At 43.9% G+C, this 25887-nt stretch overlaps 1 protein-coding gene across 2 annotated transcripts in view; it reads left to right on the plus strand.

The window, feature by feature from the left end:
• Positions 1–25887, plus strand: part of scn1ba (sodium channel, voltage-gated, type I, beta a) — a 39830-nt gene that overhangs the window by 4597 nt on the left and 9346 nt on the right. For both annotated transcript variants that reach the window (XM_061717783.1, XM_061717782.1), the window contains exons 2-4: positions 18593–18759; positions 21479–21716; positions 25839–25887. The exon at positions 25839–25887 is cut by the window's right edge and continues 93 nt beyond it. In XM_061717783.1, coding sequence (XP_061573767.1) covers positions 18593–18759; positions 21479–21716; positions 25839–25887 — 454 coding nt within the window. The remainder of the gene's footprint in view (positions 1–18592; positions 18760–21478; positions 21717–25838) is intronic.

The following is a 25887-nucleotide window of genomic DNA, read 5'->3' on the forward strand; positions in this document are numbered from 1 at the left end:
GAAACCGGCCAGGAAGTCGGCCATTTTGAATTAATCGTGTAATTTTGGCGCAATTTCTGCCATTTTTTCAGCCGTTAATGCGGCCCGAACCGTAACGTGCACCCAGGTGTCTTATACATCAAAATGTGCGTGTCCATCCTGCAACGATGGGCATTACTTTTCACAGTCAAAACCTTTACCGTCGCGACGCTAGACGCCAAAAAGCGCACCCCCCCTTCATCTGATTGGTCCATATTTGATAGTTCCTACTTTCTCCCATAACTTTTGAATTGTTTGACATAGAGAGTCGTGGGTGGTGTCATTTCTGATATGCTTATGATGATAAGTTGAGTTTTATGTGAACAGCAAAGGCACTTTTTTATAGTATTATTGACCTAGGAATGTGGGGGAAAGCGCCTGGAGCGAGGTGGATCCGTAACCAGAGATGACCTCGCTAGTTACCATACGGTAAATCTGCCCAAAAGTCGTGGAAAGCCAATCAGATCAGTCCGTCCTCGTAGACGGGGTCTGTGGGCGGGGTTAATGCGATGACGACACAGCGGTGACGTGATCCGGATGTAAAACGACCGTTTGAATCGGCCTCGGCATCAACAGTTAAAGATTCAGACAGAACTCGGATCATTCCTTTCTGACCGGCAGAAGTTTAATTTACTCTTCTACGCGACTCTCCCTCGTCTGAGCTCGATGACATCGACCCAAACCTGCTCGTTTTCAGGAGGAGCTTCGTCCTGAGTCGTATTTCCATCTCAGGAGAAGATCATCTCCACCTGAGATGCCATCAGACTAATCAGATCGTTTCATCCTCTCATCGGTCGCCGCTGTTCCGGCATTGATGCAACGTTACCGGATCAATGCAGCTCCAGCTGCCGGGAACAGCCGAGCAGGAAGCAACTCACCGAGGCCCTCGATTAAAATAGATATGATTTACCAGACGGAGCTGCATCTGCAGATGCACCTGCATCTGCACCTGCACCTGCCCTGCACCTGCACCTGCACCTGCACCTGCATCTGCAGCTGCACCTGCACCTGCATCTGCACCTGCATCTGCACCTGCAGCTGCACCTGCACCTGCACCTGCATCTGCACCTGCACCTGCACCTGCGGCTGAAGCCGGTAGTGCCTTGTTTTTCGGCACTACCTTGTTCTCTATAGCTGATATAACATGAATTACTCCTATGTGTTGAGTCCTAAACCAGGAGAGCAAAGATCTCTATGTTGAACAGGACAATCACCCAGAAGACTACAACTCCCACAATGCACCAGCAGCAAGGTGGCTGCTGGGAGCTCGTTTGGCCAACCCAGAACACCTGAGAAAGCTGCTGCCATGAGCATGCAGACACACACCAAACGACAAGCAAGCAAGTTTACTCCTGGAATTCTTCTCCAAGGCTCTAATGGTCGGTTAAGACTGCTTTGTTTATTCTGTTCAAATCTTCCTCTGTGGCTGAATGTATTGTTAGTATAACATTATACATACCTTTTTTATATTTGGCTTTGACAAGAGCAGTATTGCTCAGTTGGAGTTGTTGAATAGTCCAGTGGCTAATGACTTAAAACTTGAAGATGCTGACTATAACATTAATTGCATTTACTATATTTATTATTATATTTATATGAATTTAAAAGGCTACTTAGAAGACTATAAAAATGCCTAAATATTTGCTAAAATGTTAGAGCTAAGCTACAAGCTCATGGCTCATGGTCACATCTACATAGTCATAGTCACAAGATTGCTTGAGTATTGATTTATTATACCATTCATTATAATTATACTTGACTTATCTAGATAAAAGTTAATATGGTATATTTAAAAGCTTGCAGTATACTTTAATTTGAATTATTATTATTAGAGGTGAACTTAGTCAAAGTTACATTTCAGCATGTTGGCTTTAATGCTGCTTGACATTATTACTTTATAATTTATAAAATAATGTGATTAAAATGCTGACTTTAAATTATATATTGGTTAAATAGTTGAAGTACTTTAATTAACTTTAATTTCAACTGAATTTAATTAAGGATGATTTTGGATAGAATTGCTTTAATTTAAAATATGGTTAATAATTTAAAACTGACTTTGGTAAATGATTAGTATGACTTTAATTTAAAAGTGTCTACCTTTCATAGTAAAAGTAATTTAAAGAAATGCTTTTGTTTAAAAAACTTTAGTGTTAAAACTTATTTAAAATTATTGTTTAAAGGACACTTTGTTTAATGTGTTTGAAGGCACTTTAATTAAAAGATGGTTTATTGTAATTTAATTTGACCATTTAAAATGTAATTGTTTAAAACAGTTAGTTTGTTCAAAATGACATTTGTTTAAATACGTAAATACTCTAAAATAATTGTTAAAGGGTTTGTGTAAAAATACTTTGTTTAAAACCAAATTGTTTATTTAAGAGACATTATTTGTTTAGAAATGTTTAAAAATATAACTACTGAAACAGGACTTTTTTGTTTAAAAAATGATTGTTTATTTTGACAATGTTGTTAATCATATGTTTCCTTGTTTTAAGGTTAACAACCTAACTACGCTACTATTCGAAGACCCCCAACAAAGACCAACAAATTGATTTGAAAAGTTGGAAAAATAAAGTTGGAAGAGGTTGGAAAGAAGCTGAGTTGTTGTCCTTGTTGTCCAGTTGGAGAAAATTGGAGTTGACTTTACAGTTGTTAACCAACTGCGGACACCTCCTTGCTGAGGATAAAGGGCTTCGGCTAGGAGGAAAGCCGTGGACAAGAAGGAAAAATGGCGGAGAAAACGGCCAAGGACTGTAGGCAAGTAAGGACCACGGCAAAGAGCCGTTTTACAAGGCAAGCCAACTTCCTTGTGAGAGAAGCAGATGGCATGCTCAAATCCGAGCTTCTTGAGCAGTACAAGGAGCTCACAGACTGTTTCCGAGCTGTGCAAAACTCCAACGATGACTACAGGTCCAGCCTGGAGGCTGAAGTCAAAAAGGAGGAGGAGGACGAAGAGGCAGAGCTCAGTGAACAGCAAGAAGCCGACATTGAGAACACTCTGAAAGAGGCCAAAGTAAAGATGACCGCAATCGAGGACACAGTCCGACAAATCCTGTGGACAAGATATGGAGGCTATGAACTCGAAACTGCCATTCGTGGGGCTGAGAAAGCAAATGGGGCTGCGGATAATCTGCCAGTGACGAGTGAGAATTTGGAGCGATTCGAAAGGCACCTAACCCTCTCTGAGAAGATGAGGAACGAGGCCACCACTGCAATGTTGACGTGGGAGAAATGGATACCGGAGGATCACAGGGATGGAGTGAAGGCAAGGCTCAGGGACATAGACGGAACTCTTCTCACACTGAGAATGAGAGAGCCTGAGTTTGCAGGTGCACGGACCCTGCTGGTCGCTGGTAGAGGAGTTGCACCACCACCAACACCCCAACCAACAACACCAGTCGTGAGGATAAAGCCGACCACCCTACCTACCTTTACTGGTTCCAAGAGAGACTTTCACAGATGGAAAAAAGACTGGGAGAGCCTTCAACGGCAGGGAGAACCATCTGGATCGCCTGTAGTAAAGAAGATACAGCTCCTAGACAGCATCGATGAGAAAATCTCAAAAGACCTCAGACTTTCCACATACACCACGGCAACAGACATGTTCAGAGTCCTTGAGAACAGGTACGGCAACAAATCCAGCATCACTGTGGAAATCCTGGAAGAACTTGACAAAATACCACATGTGAAGGGGCACCAGCCCAGAAAGGTCATTGACCTAATACAGTCCGTGGAAAAGGCTCTAGCAGACCTTACTGAGCTGGGGAACTCCGGGGCCATAAACAACCCTCTTGTCATCAAATCCATCGAAACCAAGTTGCCCGATTTCATCAAGACCAACTGGCTGATTTTCATGGTGGATCCCATAAACAACGTCACACCTCAGAACCACTTCGACCAGCTCTTGACATTCCTAAAAAATCAGGAAGACGTACTAGAGAGACTTGAGCAACTCCGAGTTGTGGAGAAGGGTGACAAACCGGAGCGAGCAGACAAGAAGAATGGAAGGAAGTCTGCCTCCACCAGAGCCACCAAGAGACAAGAGCTTGATGGATGTGTCATCTGTGGTGACAGCGGTCACAATAATAAAATATTCTTCTGCAAGATGTTCAAGGGACTAAAGCTCCCAGAGAAGACGGCTGCCTTAAAGAAGCTTGGAGCATGCAGGAAATGCCTTGGACGCCATGAGGAGGGCGGTTATTGCAGAGACAATTTCCTGTGCCGAAATTCGGACTGCAGGAGGGGAGGAAGTGCTGCGGACCACCACTATTTTCTCTGTCCGAAGGGAGAGTCCAGGCCACGGAGTGGAGATGGGAGAAGTGGAAAAGGCGGCAGCAACAAAGGCACTCTTACGGAGGAACAAGAGGCATGCTTGGCTGATCTTCCCCCAGAGATGGCTGAACGTTGCAGAAAGGCATTCACCAACAAAACCACGATGACACTAAAAGCATCTGGCCAGTCTGAACTACTGCGGCATAGTGGTCTCACCGAGCTACCTGTCATCATGATGCTCATGAACGTCACTGCGAACGCTGGTCAGAAGATAGGGACCCTGATTGACCTAGCATCCGACACCAACTACATCACCCATAAGGCTGCTGACAGACTGCGGCTGAGGAGGGAGAAGATAACCCTGGTGGTACATGGAGTCGGTGGTATGGTCATGAAGGTGGACACCCGAAGATACCTCCTGAAAGTCCGAGTCAAGACACCAAAAGGAACTGTACGAGCTCATGAACTGGTCTGCTATGGATTGGATGAAATAGCCAAGGTGCATCAAGCTGTTCAGCCAGAAATTCTGCACAGATTCTTCCCGGAAGTCAAGCTCGAGGAACTGGAGAGGCCAGAAGAGGTTGAGCTCCTCATCAGTCACCGTGAAGGAAGGCTCGCTCCCCAAAGTGTGAGAATGATTGATGACCTCGTCCTGTGGGTAGGTCCACTGGGGACGACGGTGGCCGGAGCGCATCCTGACCTGCACGAAGAAGTGGAGATAGAGGCATATGCATCTCGAACTCACTTTGCCCGCTCCATGAGAACCGCAGCAGTCAAATATAGAGAAATCCCAGGTCCAGTGGATGACCTTCTGACCTCCCACAACGACCTGGACAGACTTGACCAAATCACTGCGCAAGTTGAAGAGATTTTGAAAGCTGGCGGTTTCTTCCTCAAGCCATGGGTCCGGTCGGCGCAGAGTGGGAGGAAAGGAACAGACACAGAGGCCACCAAGTCTGGACGAAGTCAAACCTTCATTCTCCCAAACCAAATGAGGGAAGAAGACAACAGAGCCCTGGGCATCGGCTATCAAGTTGACGAAGACAAGCTCTACATATTGACTTCAGTGAACTTCTCCAAGAGGAAGAAGAAGATGAGAGTTGGCAAAGATCTTCTCACAGAGGAGGTGAGAACCGAAACCCCTAACCCACTGACAAGAAGAGCTCTCTTAAGCCAAGTAGCTGGACTGTACGACCCAATTGGCCTAGCAGCACCGGTCAAACAGAAGGGAGCAATTCTTGTGAGAAAGGCGTTCCAAGAGGGAGGTGGCGGCAAGCTGACCCAAGAAACCTGGGACCTTCCACTCTCACAAAGCCTCAGAGAAGAAGCCATACAGCTATTTGAAGAGTATGTGCAGCTTGGCCAGGTGAAGTTCCACAGAAGCCTCACACCTGCTGACTGGAAAGGAAACCCTTGGGGCATCACATTCTCTGATGGAAGCGACAAAACCTTTGGAGCAGTGATGTACTTAAGGTGGGAGACAAGTCATGGCATTGAGGTCCGGTTCGTGGAAGCCAAAGCCAAGCTGACACCCCTGGATCAAAAGGGAGATGCTGTTAAAGCGGAGATCTGCGGCGCAGTCTTCGCTGCAAGGATCAGAAAGTATGTGGAGAAACATGCTCGAATGAAGATCGAGAGATGGTTCCATCTGCTGGACAGCCAAACGGTCCTCGGGGCGATCCAGAGAGACAGTTATGGGTACCAGACTTTCTTTGCCAACAGAGTGGGTGAACTCCAGAAAAGCGGTCCGGTGCAAGACTGGTGGTGGATCTGTGGCGACCTAAATATAGCTGACATCATTACAAGAGGAGGCACTCCAGAAGATCTAAAAGAGAATTCCACCTGGCAAAATGGACCAGAATTCCTGAAGTGGCCGGTGGAGGAGTGGCCCATTAAGTCAGCTGGAGAAGTAGCTGCCCACGCCAGAGAGAGCGTGAACAACCTCCAAAGGAAAGCATTTTCAGCTGCCATAACAAGGGCTCAAGCCAAGCTTGATCGGCAAAACCCGCCAGTCACCCCGGATAACCGATCCATCTCGGATGTCCAACAGGTGAAACCAACTCTTCCCCAGAAGAAACCCACTGGCTGGGTCAAAGTACTTGTGGACATACAAAGATTCAGCAACCTGTCCAAACTGGTGAGAGTCATTGCCTGGGTTTGCAGAGCTGTCAAGCTGTGGCTAAAACGGATGAGACAGGCACCAGGACAGTCAAAGTGGGAGGCCAATCAAGCTGGACTGACTGGAGAAGAGCTGAACGAAGCCCATGAAGACCTCTTCCTCGCTGCCCAAAAAGCTATAGCCTTCCCAGAGACGACTCTAAGCAGATTGGCAGTATACAAAGATGTGAACTCTGGACTCCTAGTTTGTGGTGGCAGAATCCAGATGTTCAGTGAAGATAAGACAGCAGTGCCAGTTCTACCATTCGAATCCTGGGTGTCTACATTGCTGGCTGAAGAATCCCACAAAGCAAACCATGAAGGTGTAGCAGGAACCCTTCTTCGGATGAGGAAGAGAGTGTGGGTGATAAAAGGCCGGAGACTTGCCAAGAGAGTGGTTGACAGCTGTACTGTCTGTAGGAAGAACAACGTGAAGTGCCAACAAATCATGGCTGACCTACCTCCAGAGCGGATGGGCCCAGCCGCACCCTTTGAATTCACCACCATGGACCTGTTCGGCCCCTATGAAGTGAAGGATGAGGTCAAGAAGAGGACCAGACTAAAAGTATGGGGCATTGTCTTCTGCTGCATGGCTTCCCGAGCCATACATACCGAAGTGGTGAGTGACCAGTCGTCGGAAGGATTCCTGCTGGCCTATCAAAGATTCACTGCACTGAGAGGACACCCCAGGAAACTCTGGTCGGACCCTGGCAGTAACTTTGTCGGAGCTAAACCCGCACTGGAGCAGCTTTACCAGTACCTTGACCGACTGGTGCTCGTGAGGACCTTTCCCAGCTATCCTGTTCCCCTCACAAAAGCAAACGGCAAAGACAAGCCTAAGAAAACAAGTGACAAAACAAAAATCCCGGCCACAATTCTGCATAGAGATGTCAGGCGACTGGTCATTCTACTTCCTATTGAAGAACAGAAACGTGAAGGACTTGAGTGACCTCTCTGTGTGGAACCCAAGAGCTCAAGTGGGAGGTGTTGAGTCCTAAACCAGGAGAGCAAAGATCTCTATGTTGAACAGGACAATCACCCAGAAGACTACAACTCCCACAATGCACCAGCAGCAAGGTGGCTGCTGGGAGCTCGTTTGGCCAACCCAGAACACCTGAGAAAGCTGCTGCCATGAGCATGCAGACACACACCAAACGACAAGCAAGCAAGTTTACTCCTGGAATTCTTCTCCAAGGCTCTAATGGTCGGTTAAGACTGCTTTGTTTATTCTGTTCAAATCTTCCTCTGTGGCTGAATGTATTGTTAGTATAACATTATACATACCTTTTTTATATTTGGCTTTGACAAGAGCAGTATTGCTCAGTTGGAGTTGTTGAATAGTCCAGTGGCTAATGACTTAAAACTTGAAGATGCTGACTATAACATTAATTGCATTTACTATATTTATTATTATATTTATATGAATTTAAAAGGCTACTTAGAAGACTATAAAAATGCCTAAATATTTGCTAAAATGTTAGAGCTAAGCTACAAGCTCATGGCTCATGGTCACATCTACATAGTCATAGTCACAAGATTGCTTGAGTATTGATTTATTATACCATTCATTATAATTATACTTGACTTATCTAGATAAAAGTTAATATGGTATATTTAAAAGCTTGCAGTATACTTTAATTTGAATTATTATTATTAGAGGTGAACTTAGTCAAAGTTACATTTCAGCATGTTGGCTTTAATGCTGCTTGACATTATTACTTTATAATTTATAAAATAATGTGATTAAAATGCTGACTTTAAATTATATATTGGTTAAATAGTTGAAGTACTTTAATTAACTTTAATTTCAACTGAATTTAATTAAGGATGATTTTGGATAGAATTGCTTTAATTTAAAATATGGTTAATAATTTAAAACTGACTTTGGTAAATGATTAGTATGACTTTAATTTAAAAGTGTCTACCTTTCATAGTAAAAGTAATTTAAAGAAATGCTTTTGTTTAAAAAACTTTAGTGTTAAAACTTATTTAAAATTATTGTTTAAAGGACACTTTGTTTAATGTGTTTGAAGGCACTTTAATTAAAAGATGGTTTATTGTAATTTAATTTGACCATTTAAAATGTAATTGTTTAAAACAGTTAGTTTGTTCAAAATGACATTTGTTTAAATACGTAAATACTCTAAAATAATTGTTAAAGGGTTTGTGTAAAAATACTTTGTTTAAAACCAAATTGTTTATTTAAGAGACATTATTTGTTTAGAAATGTTTAAAAATATAACTACTGAAACAGGACTTTTTTGTTTAAAAAATGATTGTTTATTTTGACAATGTTGTTAATCATATGTTTCCTTGTTTTAAGGTTAACAACCTAACTACGCTACTATTCGAAGACCCCCAACAAAGACCAACAAATTGATTTGAAAAGTTGGAAAAATAAAGTTGGAAGAGGTTGGAAAGAAGCTGAGTTGTTGTCCTTGTTGTCCAGTTGGAGAAAATTGGAGTTGACTTTACACTATGTGGGATCAATACAGTTCTTATTTTTGCCATCGGATAAAATTAAATATATTATATTTGGTGCCTAACTGTTTCCAAGTATATTAGTGCGTGTGTGAATGAATAAATGAGACTTAAAACGTACATTTCTTTGTAGAAAGGCGCTTTATGAAAATAAGTCAATTTTATTGTATTAGTTTACAGCGCAGTCTTGAACATCCAATATGGCGGCGACGTCAGTAGGCGATGCAATGATCTGATTGGCTATTATTATTGGCACGTCAAAACACTGCCATAATTCGCCATAACTCGTAGTTGTAAAAAAAGTTTGTAGCTTTGTATATCCAATGATGCACACAGACGAATTAATTCCACAGCTACAAAAATGTTTTACACATGCACAAAATATTTCTACAAGTACAAATATGTTTTGCACATGCACAAAATATTTCTACAAGTACAAATATATTTTGCTAGTACAAATAGTTTTTGCACACGCACAAAATATTTCTACAAGTACAAAGTTTATTAACAGATACAAAATATTTATGGCTTTAATTTGAGCCCATAAGTTTGAGTTTCCACCAAAACAAAAAGGTAAAGAGAGAGTGAATCTGAAGGAATCAGGACCGTCTTCACCTCCACTGATGCTCTCTTGAGCGGCGGCGGCGGTTTTCCTGCCTCGGCCTCGGGGGTGAACATCAGCCCGGTGTGGGGGATTAACCAGCCGGAACTGTCAGGGGGAATAAAGTCCTAATCTGCTGCTGCTGCTGGAAGCTGCTGCGTTGCGTAATCCCGGGAGAGGATTAGCTGCTGCTGTTGAATCACGGCGTCGGCGGTCCGACTCCGGCCGTGTTTACCAGCCTCCCTTTGTGTCCACCCGCGTCTTCGTCCCCGTCAGCTCTTCCCCGTCTCTGAGGATCAGCGTCTCCCTGCTGAGTCAGCCGCTCCGCCGGCCTCTCTCTGTCAGGTGTCGTGACCTCGTGCCGTTGAGCCAGAAAGGTCTTTGCATTCCCAAGTTTCACCTGAATTATATGTCATTTCTAAAAACAGCATGTACAAACAAACATCTAAACCCATTGTGTATCAGTGATGGGAGTTCATCTGTGGAACGACTGCAAAAATGAAATTAAATCATGCAAATCAATTTAAACCAGGAGTCGGCAACCCAAAATGTTTTAGATCCATATTGGACCAAAAACACAAAAAATAAATATGTCTGGAGCCGCAAAAAATGAAAAGTCTTGTATCAGCCTTAGAATGAAGACAACACATGTTTCTATATTAGCTATAACTGGGTCCTCAGCTGCAAATGTAGCTGCGAATGTCTTTCCACACGACTCTTTTTGTTATGCGAATCTATGGAAAAGTATCAGGGCCAGGCAAAATAATATTTTAGAGGAAGATTTTTTTTTTCACTATGCACTTCGAGAAAAAAGTCGAAATGTTGAGAAAAAAGTCAAAATGTTGAGAAAAATTTTAAAACATTTTTTTAAAAAGTCAAAATGTTGAGGAAAAAAGTCGAAATGTCGAGAAAAAAAATCAAAATTTCCGAGAAAAATCTAAATGTTGAGAAAAAATCTAAATGTCGAGAAGAACGTTGAAATGTTGAGAAAAAAAGCGACGTTTCGACTTTATTCTTGAAATTGTACTTCAAAATTAATCTTGACATTTCAACTATTTTTCTCGACATTTTGACTTTTTTTTCGAAGTGTATAATGAAAAACAAATCTCATGGCCCTGATACTCCGCAAAAATCTTCATTAACAGAAATGTTGAAATATAATATTTATTCTATACATTTTTACAGCATTGGAAAACGTTCAGAATGTTTGTGTCGTGTTTGTCCTCCTACAGAAACCATATTAAAACAAAAAATATATTTCCCTCCCCATCGATTTCCATTTTCAAACATTTGTGAAAAAGCTCCAGGAGCCACTAGGGCGGCGATAAAGAGCCACATGCGGCTCTAGAGCCGCGGGTTGCCGACCCCCGGTTTAAACAAATCTTTAAAATCAATACTCTTAATGGATACAAAATGCAAATGGACACATGAACTGACAGCCAACGACCAAAGTGCCTTGCTCAGCTGAACCACCTTTTCTTTCTCGTTTCTGCTTTTCTTTTGGAGTTCTGTGAAATGAAGAAATTGTAAAAACAGAAGAAATTAGAAGGGGTAGGGCGAGAAAAGTTTTTTGAAACTTCATCCTAAACCCTTTCAAACAGGAAATATTTATCAACACATAGATTTGTCTCTTTAATTTGCTTTGTTTTGCTTATGTTTTTTTTTTTTTTTTTTGGTATATACATTTTATGTATTCTGATTATTTTTTGTTTTTGTTTTAACCTGTTTGAATAAAAAAAATAATAAAAAAAAAATGTACGGAAGAGTATTAGGGCCATGCAGGAGAAAAAATATTTGAGAGGGGAAGATTTTTTCTTATTGTGCACAAGTCGAAATGTCGAGAAAAAAGTCGAAATGTTATTGTGTGAAAACAAGATTAATGTTGAAATACAATTTCAAGAATAAAGTCGAAATTTCGAGAATAAAGTCGAAATTTCAACTTTATTCAGGAAATTTTGACTTTTTTCTCGACATTTCGACTTTTTTCTCGACATTTCGACTTTTTTCTTGAAATTTCAAATTTTTTCTCAACATTTCGACTTTTTTCTCGAAGTGCATAATGAAAAAAAAAATCTTCCTCCCGTAAAATATTATTTTTATTTTTCTCTTGCCTGACCTAAATACTCTTCCGTATGAATTTCTCTCACCGACCCGCTGGAAAACGTCCAGCATCCATGGACCTCTGGTAGCCGGGGATTATGGGCGGCAGCTGGTGCCGCCTGGGATCAACGCCAACAACCACGACCCGTTTCTAACCGATGACAAACCCACGAACTCTGGGTTCAGGTCCGATGGTCCCCTGGTGATCCACCGCTACAGAAACCCAAAGAGAACCGGACCTCGGTCCAGATCGGTCCCTTCAGGTGATGTTTGCGGTGAAATGATGAACATAGGATGAGAATAGACAAATAAACTGACTTAGATACCCTCGACTGGTCCACAAGAACCAGAACCGCGGCAGAGAAACACGACTAGAATAGAATAGAAAGCCTTTATTATCATTATACTGGTACAATGAGATTAGGCAGCAGCTCCGTAAAAGTGCACACATGCAAAGACTATGGAAACAAAAACTGTGTAAACAACAAAATGAGAAACATGAAACATAAATATATATACACACTATGAAAATGGGTGAATGAGAGAATAATAATAATGCACATGAGTGAGTGGAAGAATATTGCACATAAGTGAGTAAAGGCTGAGTGATTGTTCTGCGTCAAAATGATGCTGTGCCTACACCGTAGAGTACGTGTCGACGCGCAACCTATACGCCGTCACTGACGCCGTCACCGACGTGCACCTCCCAGAAATTGTAACTACGCGTCAAGGCGACGCAGACCACACGCAGACGGAGAATGCTGTGATTGGTTCACTTGGAAGCAACGCATTTCCGGTTTCCGGTTTGAAGCAGTCGTGAACTTTCAGCCTCTTTTCTTCGTGTATGTGTGATTTTTTTTTGTTTTGGTTTTTTGCACAATAGTTGTCCTTATCTCTTTGATTCACTGTGACCGGAAAAATCGGATAAACCATTCAGGAAAAGATTGCGACCCCCTAGCGGTCGCGGGGGGTACTGCACCGCGGAGAAATGGAGTGACGGAGAAGTCTGAAGGGTTCACGACGCCGTCACGGTGACGCCGTCACGGTGACGGCGTGTGCTCTGCGTTGGTTTGACGCAGAACCTTAATTCAGGCTTTAAGAATATTGCACAGTATGAGGAGCTTATTGGTTCAGAAAGTTCACAGCTTTGGGGAAGAATCTGTCCCTGAGTCTGTTTGTTCGGGTCCGTATGGACCTGAAGCTGCCAGAGGGAAAAAGGTGGAAGAAGTGGAAACCAGGGTGGGTGTTGTCCTTTAAGATGTTCCTGGCCCTGCTGAGGCAGCGGGAGCTGTAGATGTCAGACAGGGAGGGCAGAGGTTGTGTGTTGTGTGTTGCTCCACACATTCACCGTTGATGTGCAGGGGGGCGGGGGCGGCTCTGTTCCGCCTGAAATCCAGGATGAGCTCCTTGGTTTTGGTGGTGTTCAGCGCCAGGTTGTTCAGTGCGCACCACTCACCAAGTTTAAGGACCTCATCTCTGTAGGCCGCCTCGTTTCCCCCTGTGATCAGCCCCACCACCGTTGTGTCATCAGCAAACTTGACAATGACGTTCTCTGGGTGGGCGGGGCTGCAGTCCGATGTGTAGAGGGAGTAGAGTAGTGGGCCCAGCACACAGCCCTGAGGAGAGAGGGAGAACAGTAGTGGGCCCAGCACACAGACCTGAGGAGAGCCGGTGCTGAGAGTGCGGGAGGAGGAGAGGTGAGGACCGAGCTTCACGCGCTGGGGTCGGTTCACTAAAAAGTCTTTAATCAAGGAGCAGGTGGGTGGTGGGAGCCCCAGGGTGGATAGCTCGGGGATTAGAATGTCCGGTATTATTGTGTTAAAGGGATTGTGACATGAAAAACACATTTTTCTTGATTTTTTGTGTTTAGTTGGGTGTCTTGACATCAATTACACCCAAAAAAACCGAACTTTTAACATTCAGTGTATTGTGTGCTTTCTGGGAATTTCCGCACAATTATGCAAAAACGGCGCATCTGGTTGGGTGGCGGACCGTTACGTATAGACCCGCTAAATCACCGCCCCCTCCACCCAGCTGCCTGCCCATCAGCACCGAGCCGCGGGTGGAGAGGAGAGAGACGGCCACCGCCTCTTGGGAGGAGGAGCGGGGCAATGATTGACAGGAAAGGGGGAAAAGGAAGCGTTTTTCACAGGCAAAAAACACCGTCATAAAAAAAGCCAGGCATGGAGTACTGGAGTGAAGTTTTTCTTGTTACACCCTTTTAGACACATTTGAGGGATGTTGGCCAAGACTTTTAATAGTGTTAAAAGCATGTTAAAAATTATGTCACAATACCTTTAAAGGCTGAGCTGAAGTCGACGAAGAGCATCCTGACGTAGCGGTCTTGTTTCTCCAGGTGACTCAAGTGGAGTGCGATGGTTATGGCGTCTTCTGTTTGCCCGGTATGCAAACTGGTGTGAGTCCAGGGTGGGGGGGGCAGGCTTTGATGTGCTTTAGACGAGTTTCTCAAAGCACTTGGTGATGACTGGGGTGAGTGCTACAGGGCGGAAGTCGTTGAGAGTTGCAGTGGGTGATTTTTTGGGGATGGGGATGATTGTGGCTGATTTCAGGCGGGGTGGGATGATTGTGGCTGATTTCAGGCGGGGTGGGGATGATTGTGACTGATTTCAGGCAGGGTGGGATGATTGTGGCTGATTTCAGGCGGGGTGGGGATGATTGTGACTGATTTCAGGCGGGGTGGGATGATTGTGGCTGATTTCAGGCGGGGTGGGATGATTGTGGCTGATTTCAGGCGGGGTGGGATGATTGTGACTGATTTCAGGCGGGGTGGGGATGATTGTGGCTGATTTCAGGCGGGGTGGGGATGATTGTGACTGATTTCAGGCGGGGTGGGATGATTGTGACTGATTTCAGGCGGGGTGGGATGATTGTGGCTGATTTCAGGCGGGGTGGGGATGATTGTGGCTGATTTCAGGCGGGGTGGGATGATTGTGGCTGATTTCAGGCGGGGTGGGATGATTGTGGCTGATTTCAGGCGGGGTGGGATGATTGTGGCTGATTTCAGGCGGGGTGGGATGATTGTGGCTGATTTCAGGCGGGGTGGGATGATTGTGGCTGATTTCAGGCGGGGTGGGATGATTGTGGCTGATTTCAGGCGGGGTGGGGATGATTGTGGCTGATTTCAGGCGGGGTGGGATGATTGTGGCTGATTTCAGGCGGGGTGGGGATGATTGTGGCTGATTTCAGGCGGGGTGGGATGATTGTGGCTGATTTCAGGCAGGGTGGGATGATTGTGGCTGATTTCAGGCGGGGTGGGATGATTGTGGCTGATTTTAGGCGGGGTGGGATGATTGTGGCTGATTTCAGGCAGGGTGGGATGATTGTGGCTGATTTCAGGCAGGGTGGGATGATTGTGGCTGATTTCAGGCGGGGTGGGATGACAGCTTGGGCCAGAGACTGGTTGCGTTTACGCGAAGGACGCATCAGTTTCATGTCCCGGTTGAATCCACTCTGGATGTAAAACGAGCTGCAGTTCCTCCACTGACCACTAGGGGCTCCTAGTGAGTCAGTCTCAGGCCACTTCCGGGTTTAAATGTCCAACTGTGGTGATGATGATGATGATGATGGAGATGATGATGATGATGATGATGATGATGATGATGATGATGGAGATGATGATGATGATGAAGATGATGGAGATGATGATGATGATGATGGAGATGATGATGATGATGATGATGATGATGGAGATGATGATGATGATGATGGAGATGATGATGATGATGGTGGTGGTGAAGATGATGATGATGATGATGAAGATGGAGATGATGATGATGATGATGATTCAATTCAATTCAATTCAATTTTATTTATATAGCGTTTAATACAACAGATGTCTCTAGACGCTTTCCAGAGATCCAGAACATGAACATAAACATAAACCCCAGAGCAGTTATTACATAAACAATGGCAGGTAAAAACTCCCATAGTGGGAGAAAAACCTTAAGCCAAACAGTGGCAAGAAAAACACAGGCAGTTTGGAAGCAGCAACGGGATGACTGGGGGGGGGGGGGTGTGCAGGCAGGCAGAAGCAGCAACAGCAGACATCCACGTAGGCAGGTGGAAGCAGCAACGGGATGACCGGGGATGGGGGGGGGGACCGGGACGCAGGCCAGAAAACAACTCCCGAAGCTCCGGCCTGCAAACATGCACAAAAGAGAAAAAAGCGGGGCCGGCACAAGAAACTACAGGAACGATGGACAAAAATGATAGCTATGAGATATTTATATTTATAATAAATAAAAATGGTAAAGGAGAAGAGAGGAAGGGAAAAGGAGAGGAGAAGAAGGGTGAGAGGCACCGCCCAGTGGATCATGTCGGTGCCCCCTGCAGCATAAGCCTATAGCAGCATATCTACCACCAAGCTATATTTGAGACTAACTATTATAGTCTTGTTCTATAGCTGCAACTATGACTACTGACTCTAACACACTAGAGTTTACACTAACTAGAGATTTACCAACACCAGCTAGAGGTTTACTAAACACTAACTATAGGCTTTACTAAACAGAAAGGTTTTAAGTTTAGTTTTAAAGGTGGAGGTGGTGTCAGCCTCCTTAACCCAGATTGGAAGTTGGTTCCATAGTAATGGTGCCTGATAGCAGAACGCCCGCCCTCCAAATCTACATTTAGATACTCTAGGAACTACGAGTAAACCTGCACTCTGAGAACGGAGAGCTCTGCCAGGAACATAAGGCACTATCAGGTCTTGCAAATAATGCGGAGCTAAGCCGTTGAGCCGTCATGATGATGATGATGATATTGATGATGATGATGATGGAGATGATGATGATGATGATGATGATGATGGAGATGATGATGATGATGATGATGATGGAGATGATGATGATGATGGAGATGATGATGATGATGAAGATGATGATGATGATGATGAAGATACCCCCCCACTCCTCTGTTTTCTCTGCAGTGCATCACCGGCCTCCTCCTCCCTCCTGATCCCCGTCTCCCCGACTTGAAGCTTTTAACCTTTATCTTTCTGTCCCCCGTCCTCCCTTGACCCCTGACCCTTGACCCCTGACCCCCCCGAGGTGTGAGACAGAAACCTTTCCAGGTGTGTTGCTCCTGGCCGATGATGAGAATGCGTCACCATGACGACCCGCATATATAGACTCACCTATCTATATATGCTGAATGCTGAGTAACGCTGGCGCGCCGGCGCCGCTTTATTTCTCCTCAATAATATATAATACGGAAAAGTATCAGGGCCAGGCAGGAGAAAAATAAAAATAGTATTTTAGAGGAGGAAGATTTTTTTTCATTATGCACTTCGAGAAAAAACTTGAAATGTTGAGAAAAAAGTCGAAATGTCGTTATTAATATTGAAGTACAATTTCAAGAAAAAAGTCGAAATGTATTTTTTTTATTTTATTCACGAAATTTCGACTTTTTTCTCGAAATTATACTTCAACATTAATCTCAACATTTCAACTTTTTTCTCGACATTTTGACTTTTTTCTCGAAGTGCATAATAAAAAAAAAATCTTCCCCTCTCAAATATTTTTTCTCCTGCATGGCCCTAATACTAAGAAAATTACGACCAAAAGTGATCCAAATTCAGGAGTGAATTGATGAGAGGAAATAAAAAACGACGCCAGAAAAGAAAGAACACAACAAACGCATGCCGAGCGCGAGCGCAGGAGCTTGAGCTCCCGTGGGTTTCTGGAGACACAGCTCCTCCCCGGGTCTCAGTTCCTACGGTGGCCCACGAGGGCCAAACGCACTGCAACGGCCTGATACAGTTAAGGAAAACGGCTTCAAGTACAGAAACCATTCAAATTCACAAACTCAAAACGAGGTACAAAAAGAGGAACGTGGTGCAAATGAAAAAACGTGCTGCAAAAAACAAAGACAAATGCAGCATCATCAAACGCTGCAAATAGAGAAACGATGCAAAGCACAAAACCATATAAAACCAGAAACCATCTTTAAAAGAAAAACGCTTCATAACCGGTCACTACAACCGGAAGTGCTCCAAACCTGCAGGGGGCGCTGTCGGCGAAACAGCTATCTCAGAAAAATTTGAATATTTATTGTTTTTTTCTGTAATGCAATTACAAAAACAAAAATGTCATACATTCTGAATTCAAATCAACTGAAATATTGCAAGCCTTTTATTATTTTAATATTGCTGATCATGGCTTACAGCTTAAGAAAACTCAAATATCCTATCTCAAAAAATTGCTGTAAGCCATAATCAGCAATATTAAAATAATAAAAGGCTTGCAATATTTCAGTTGATTTGTAATGAATCCAGAATGGATGACATTTTAATTTTTTTTAATTGCATAACAGAAAATAAAGAACTTTATCACAATATTCTAATTTTCTGAGAGTCCTGTACAGCGGGAACAGTAATGTGATTTTTATCTGACTATATTTATATACGATGTTTATATCACTGTACAACGCTGCACATTACGAGACGTTTCTTTATTATATTTTACACCAGACGATACAAGGCTGCACATAATATTAATAAGATAAGATCATGATTAGAGATTGACATAAAGCACCTGTTAACGTTACAGCACTTCCGCTTGTAGTGACCGGTTATGAAGCGTTTTTCTTTTGAAGATGGTTTCTTGTTTTATATCGTTTTGTTCTTTGCATCGTTTCTCTATTTGCAGCGTTTGATGATGCTGCATTTGTCTTTGTTTTCTGCAGCACGTTTTTACATTTGCACCACGTTCCTCTTTTTGTTTCTCGTTTTGAGTTTGTGAATTTGAATCGTTTCTGTACTTGAAGCCGTTTTCCTGAACTGAGACGCATTAGGCCGTTGCAGTGCGTTTGGCCCTAGTGGGCCACCGTAGGTTCCTGAGACGGGTCCTCTCTGGCCCGCCGACCCGGGACCTGAGGTTCTGACCCGGATCCAGGGGTTCTGACCCGTCTCCTCTCTGACCCGTCTCCTCTCTTCCGCAGCGTCGCCGGGCCGCGCCGCCTGCGTGGAGGTGGACTCGGACACGGAGGCTGTGGCCGGCGACGGCTTCAAGCTGGGCTGCATCTCCTGCAAGATGCGGGGCGAGGTCTCGGCCCGGGCCTACGTGGACTGGTACTTCCGGCCGGCGGACGAGAGCGAATTCTACCGCGTAAGTGGGGGCGGGAAATACACCCGGAACGTCGAGAACAAAGTCCAGATAAAGTCGAAATTTTAGTGAATAATGTCGAAATTTCGCCTTTTTTCTCAACATTTCAACTTTATTCTCGAAATTGTATTTCAACATTAATCTTGACATTTCGCTATTTTTCTCAACATTTCGACTTTTTTTCGACCTCGGGAAACCAGGATACCGTACTGGCCCAAATATAAGACAGGGTTTTTTGCGTTGAAATAAGACTGAAAAAGTGGGGGTGGTCCTACATTCGGGGTCTAGACCAGGGGTCGGCAACCCAAAATATTGAAAGATCGTATTGGACCAAAAACACAAAAAACAAATAGGTCTGGAGCCGCAAAAAATGAAAAGTCTTGTATAAACCTTAGAATGAAGGCAAATGGCGAAAGGCGAAATGTTGAGAAAAAAGTGGAACTGTTGAGAAAAAAGTCAAAATGTCGAGAAAAAAAGTCAAAATGTCGAGATTAAAAAGGAAAGGAAAAAGGAAAAAAAAGGTCAAACACTTTTGAAAAAGCTCCAGGAGCCACTAGGGCGGCGCTAAAGAGCCACATGCGGCTCTAGAGCCGCGGGTTGCCGACCCCTGTTCGACTTTTCAGCCAGTTGAGGAACGGCAACAACATCTTACTTCCGGTTTCTCAGCTGGTTCCCAAGTTGAACGAGTTGTGAACCAGAACCAGAACTGGAACCAGTTTGGTGGAAAAGCCACCGATCTGTGAATCTGCATTAATATTAAAAGTTTAATCAGCAAGGAAACATGTTTTGTGCCTCACGTTATCACTCCGGACCGTTTCCTCTGGAGGAGACGACAGAGTGCAGACTCATGCACTTTTCCACCCCCCCCCGGACCAAAGAGGCCATTAGCCTAATCAGCCGCGGCGCGGGGGGGGGGGGGGGGGGGTGGTGCTCTTAGCCCCGAGCCGCCACTCAGATCCCGTAGCCACTAATTCGACAGGAAGTGCAGAGGTGAAGCTGTGAGAGTGGGGTTGGGTCGATGGAGGGAATGGGCATGACGTCACAGATGAGACTTCACAGCAGGTTTCGCCCACTGAGGGCAGAAAGACTGAGTGGACCATGGAGCACTGGTTCTTTGGGTAACTGTACCAAATATTAATGTCCATGGACCACTGGTTCTTGGTAACTGTACCAAATATTAATGTCCATGGACCACTGGTTCTTGGTAACTGTACCAAATATTAATGTCCATGGACCACTGGTTCTTGGGGTAACTGTACCAAATATTAATGTCCATGGACCACTGGTTCTTGGGGTAACTGTACCAAATATTAATGTCCATGGACCACTGGTTCTTGGTAACTGTACCAAATATTAATGTCCATGGACCACTGGTTCTTGGTAACTGTACCAAATATTAATGTCCATGGACCACTGGTTCTTGGTAACTGTACCAAATATTAATGACCATGGACCACGGGTTCTTGGGGTAACTGTACCAAATATTAATGTCCATGGACCACTGGTTCTTGGGGTAACTGTACCAAATATTAATGTCCATGGACCACTGGTTCTTGGGGTAACTGTACTAAATATTAATGTCCATGGACCACTGGTTCTTGGGGTAACTGTACCAAATATTAATGTCCATGGACCACTGGTTCTTGGTAACTGTACCAAATATTAATGTCCATGGACCACTGGTTCTTGGTAACTGTACCAAATATTAATGTCCATGGACCACTGGTTCTTGGTAACTGTACCAAATATTAATGTCCATGGACCACTGGTTCTTGGTAACTGTACCAAATATTAATGTCCATGGACCACTGGTTCTTGGGGTAACTGTACCAAATATTAATGTCCATGGACCACTGGTTCTTGGTAACTGTACCAAATATTAATGTCCATGGACCACTGGTTCTTGGTAACTGTACCAAATATTAATGTCCATGGACCACTGGTTCTTGGTAACTGTACCAAATATTAATGTCCATGGACCACTGGTTCTTGGTAACTGTAGGTCACTGTCAAGTCCAGCGGTCGGCAACCCAAAATGTTGAAAGAGCCATATTGGACCAAAAACACAAAAAATAAATATGTCTGGAGCCGCAAAAAATGAAAAGTCTTATATAAGCCTTAGAATGAAGGCAAATAGCGAAAGGCGAAATGTCAAGAAAAAAGTCGAAATGTTGAGAAAAAAGTGGAAATGTCGAGAAAAATGTCGAAATGTCGAGAAAAAAGTCAAACTGTCGAAGTTAATGTTGAAGTACAATCTCGAGAAAAAAGTCGAAATGTTGGGAAAAAAGTCGAAATGTTGAGAAAAAAGTGGAAATGTCGAAATTAATGTTGAAGTACAATCTCGAGAAAAAAGTGGAAATGTTGAGAAAAAAGTGGAAATGTTGAGAAAAAGGTCGAAATGTCGAAGAAAAAAAAGAAAAAAAGGAAGAAAAAAGGAAAAAAAGAGAAAATAAAGAGGAAAAAAAGGAAAAAAAAGAGAAAAAAGAGAAAATAAAGAGGAAAAAAAGAAGAAAAAAAGGAAAAAAAAGGTCAAACATTTTTGAAAAAGCTCCAGGAGCCACTAGGGCGGCGCTAAAGAGCCACATGCGGCTCTAGAGCCACGGGTTGCTGACCCCTGGTGTAAATGATGGTATTTTTCAAAACGTAGAGGGGGAAGTTTTTGTAAATACCCGGTTATGTGTACATGGCCCCCCCACCTGAGCCGTCTCTGCCGCCCCTGCAGGTGTACAGTTACCACAACGATGGGGGCGAGGTCCTGGATCAGCAGTTCTACGAGCGGCTGCACTGGAACGGCAGCAAGCAGACGCTGGACCTGCAGGACGGATCCGTCTACCTCCTGAACGTGTCGTACAACGACAGCGGCTCCTACCTGTGCGTGTTCCACCGCACGCTGGTCTACCCCGAATACGAGTTCAGCACCAACACCACCAAGAGCTTCTACCTGAACGTGGTGCCACGACGTAAGAGGGGGCGGGGCTTGGAGGGGCGGGGCTTCTACCTGAACGTGGTGCCGCGCCGTAATGAATGAATGAATGAATGAATAGCTTTATTGTCGCTGGTCTGGCGTCCCAGCACAGTGAGATGACAACCAGTACAACCAGTACAACCATCAGGACACAGACAAAACAAATAACATAAGACATGAGTCAACTGGTGAGAACAGATCAGAGAAAGGATGACTTTGGGGAGGGAGGAGGGAAAAAAGGCATCCTCAAACTGTGTGTAAATACACAGTGTGAAAGTGCAAAGAAAACAGCTCAGCACAGAGAGCAACATGACAAATTCAACATCACAAGACTTGCACATGTGTGTGTGGGGTGGGGGTTCTAGGGGCGGGGGGGATCCCGGAAGGCGTTGACTATGAAGGAAGGTGTATTTATCATTGTGTGTGTGTAAGTGGTATGTCCGTTAACTTCGCCCAGAGCTGCTCCTCAGCTAATGTCCTTGATGTTATCAGGCGGCTCGGTCAGTTCTGAAAACAGGTCCGCAGATGTTCCTGAGAGGGGAGGGTTAGTGGGGGCAGAGTCATCTTGTTTACATTCCACCAGGGAGATTGTGACTGGAGCGATCCGCAAAACCGCCCTGTCAAGGCCAGATTATAGAATCAACAATTATATTGAAAAGACAGACAGACTCAGTAATTTTCCGTCTGCCTTTAGTCTCTGGTTCCTCAATGGCGACTCCAAACAGACCAATTTGTGATCAATTCCCGCCAAGCCGAGCTTCCAACTCCTCCAAGGTCTTCTCCATCTTGCCAATGAGCTCAAAGACGCCGCCAGCCTGCGATTCTGTTCAAGAATCGCATCCAGCTTACGGCTTTGCTCCCCCAACGTTAAAGTCTGAGTGTTGATCACCTTGCTTATCCCCTCAGCCACGTCCGGCAGCTCTGAAAGGGCCAAAACAGCTGTCGACGACTTACGCGTTTGTCGGTAGACCAGGAGAAATCCTGCTATCATAAATCCAATTATGAAGCATCTTCAACGTCCTCGACAGACAGGATCTCCAAACACAACGGTTTCCAATGTTTCCAGGAATCCATTGTGTATCCAGCAAAAAATGTCCCATCGGGGCAGGAGGGCTCCGTTACCCCCTGACTTCTCGTCGCAAAAATTTGGTCATTTGTGCTGAGAGACCAGTTAATCAATTCCATGATTGTAGAATTTCGGAGGAGTGAAAAAGAGAGACTCTGAAGACGAGACAGGACAAAAGCAGTAGCATGGTAGACAGATAAAGGAGAGGAGCAGAAAAGTGTCCGCCTTCACCGAGAGCCGGAAGAAGAAGCCCCCGCGAGAGGGGGCGGGGCTTGGAGGGGGCGGGGCTTCTAGGGGATGCAGTAGCTCAGGTGGTAGAGCGGGTCGTCCAATGATCGGAAGGTCGGCGGTTCGAATCCTGCTCTGTCCCAGTTTGCTGGCGTAGTGTCCTTGGGCAAGACACCTCACCCACCTTGCCCCGTGTGAATGTGTATGAATGTTTGGTGGTCGGAGGGGCCGTTTGGCAATCCATGCTATGGATTGACAGATATGGGATGTTGAGTATTTTTTCCTTCAAAATACACTACTCATGACATGAATTGCATTACACTTTGTGAACATTATAAAAGAGATAGAGAAAGAGAAAAACACTCTTGCTTTATTTGATATTCATTCAGTCATTCTCCTTTATTTAACCAGGCAGGTCATTAATAACATTCTTATTTACAATAACGGCCTGGCAAGAGACAAGGAAGTGGTTTAGGGAGTAAAACACAGTAAAATTGTAGCTCTGCAAAGGTAGAAAACCATTAGGGAGAATTTTCTGGCAAAGCAGCAGAAATTGGCAGAACACCGGCTCTACTGAGGCGTTCTTAATGCAATTTACCCATGATCCCCAGCTGGGCTCCGGGTCGACCTCTTCTGACCTAAAAAGTTAGTGAACGAGTCACAAATCGGCCCCTAAGGCGCCACAGACCGATGATGTCATCAGGCCTGGCCGGGCCCCGGGCCCGAGCTCCGTAGACATATAAACCTAGACGCCGCATGGAGCTGCTGGGATACGTCAGCGTCTCCGCCATATTGGATGTTCAAGACTGCGCTGTAAACTAATACAAGTACATGGACTTATTTTCATAAAGCACCTTTCTACAAAGAAATGTACGTTTTACGTCTCATTTATTCATTCACACACGCACTAATATACTTGGGAAACAGTTAGACACCAAATATAATATATTTAATTTTCTCAGATGGTAAAAATAAGAACTTTATTGATCCCACATAGGAGTAATTCATGTTATATCAGCTACAGAGAACAAGGTAGTGCCGAAAAACAATATATACCCCCTCACAAAAATAAGACAAATAGAGAAACGTATTTTCTCATCAAAAAAACAAATTTGTTGATGATTTGATGATTTAACAGATTTTTTTTGTTATTTAATGTCTGAAAAATGGTTCAAATATGTTATTTTGTTATTTGAAAAATTTTAAATTTGTTTTGTGGGAAAAACCACTGGATGCGGCGTCTACGTTTATGGCCCTGTGCCAATCCCCCATTGCCCATTATTGCAAAGTGTTTTTCAAACCTCGCCAGAATAAAGGCTGATTTATGGTTCTGCGTTACACCAATGCAGAGCCTACGGTGTAGGTTACGCGGCGACGCGCGCCGTACGCCGTACCCTACGCCGTAGGTTCTGCATGGATTTAACGCAGAACCATAAATCAGGCAGAAATCCCGAAATTTTTGGAGCAAACAGGTGTAGCTACAACTGTTAGATTTCATCTATTAAACCAACATTTATCTTCCTAAATGATTTATTTCAGCCAGAGGTAATTCTCCACAGAGTTGCAGGTTTCTCCCCGGGACGACGGCAGGTTGACCTGGCGATCACGTCTGTACGTGAGCTGCTGCTGCTCCGAGCCGGCGGCTCTTCTCCGAAAACATCAGATCAAACTTCTTAACAGGCGTTATTTGGATAAACTGAGCCCAGGTTGGGGATTTTAACGGTTACTTTTACGCCTGAAAAAATATTAAAACTTAATAAAGTGGCATATTAACAGCGCTACAGCGGAAATTAAAACAGCTTTTATCTCTGGGCTTCCTGATATGGTGTGACGTTTGTGCAAACGTAACTACGCAGTCGCTTACGTACCCGAACGTAAACCACGCAGTGACGTAGCAAGCAAAATTTAGGGGTAGTGCTTAAAGTAGGGTTAGGAGGAGTATTGGGACTGGGAAGATTACAAGGACCCTAAAATCTGTGGCTTCTTTTTTAGGGGTAGTGGTAGAAAGTAGGGAGTGTATTGGGATTGGCCCTATATGTCTATGCCAGGGGTGTCAAATGTGCAGCCCGAGAGAGATTTTCATGCGGCCCGCGAGAAAACGCAAAGAAAACGAAAAATTAATTTACTAAAAAGGAAGGCATAAATAATTGCCATGAATCGCAGCATATCCCATAATATATTTCTTCTACAAATCCATCGTTATTCCACAAAGAGAGCAGTTTGACATTTTTTTAGTTTTCTAGAATGCATTTGCCGATTTTATTTCTTTGTAGACGGTCGTAGTAAGTAGTACAGTTAAAAGAGAAGTGCTGACTTTTCCGGCACACTGGCGTAAATATCCGCGCCAATTTTTAAAAATAAATACACTTAATTGTACTGGAAAAATCTTTAAATCACAAAGAAACACTCATGTAATAAGAAAGATTTTGCTTTTAATTAAATTTCCTATAAAAAAAACTTGTTTCTGTTTATCTTTGTAAAATGATATTAAAAGTATCTTACATCATTTGAAAAAAAATGAGAAATTTCAAGAAATATATTTTACATAATTAGAGTGTAAACAAAGTGCATATTTCATTTAAAATTAACTAAACTGATATTGGATTAGATAAGAATAGTGGAAAAAAAAAAGAACTAGAAAAAAACATTTTTGCACCGTTTTTGTTATTTTGAGCGTGCGGCCCGCGAGAGAAAAAATTTGTCAAATCCGGCCCGCCAAGCAAAATGAGTTTGAAACCCCTGGTCTATGCTGAGCTCAGCTGCTAGCGCGCTGCGCTCACCTCTCACCCCTGACCCCTGACCTCTGACCTCCGTCTCCTCCAGTCACCAGGGGAATCGCCTCCATCCTGTCGGAGGTGATGATGTACGTGTC

This window comes from Cololabis saira, chromosome 3, assembly GCF_033807715.1.
Source record: "Cololabis saira isolate AMF1-May2022 chromosome 3, fColSai1.1, whole genome shotgun sequence".
In the NCBI taxonomy this organism is placed as follows: domain Eukaryota; kingdom Metazoa; phylum Chordata; class Actinopteri; order Beloniformes; family Belonidae; genus Cololabis; species Cololabis saira.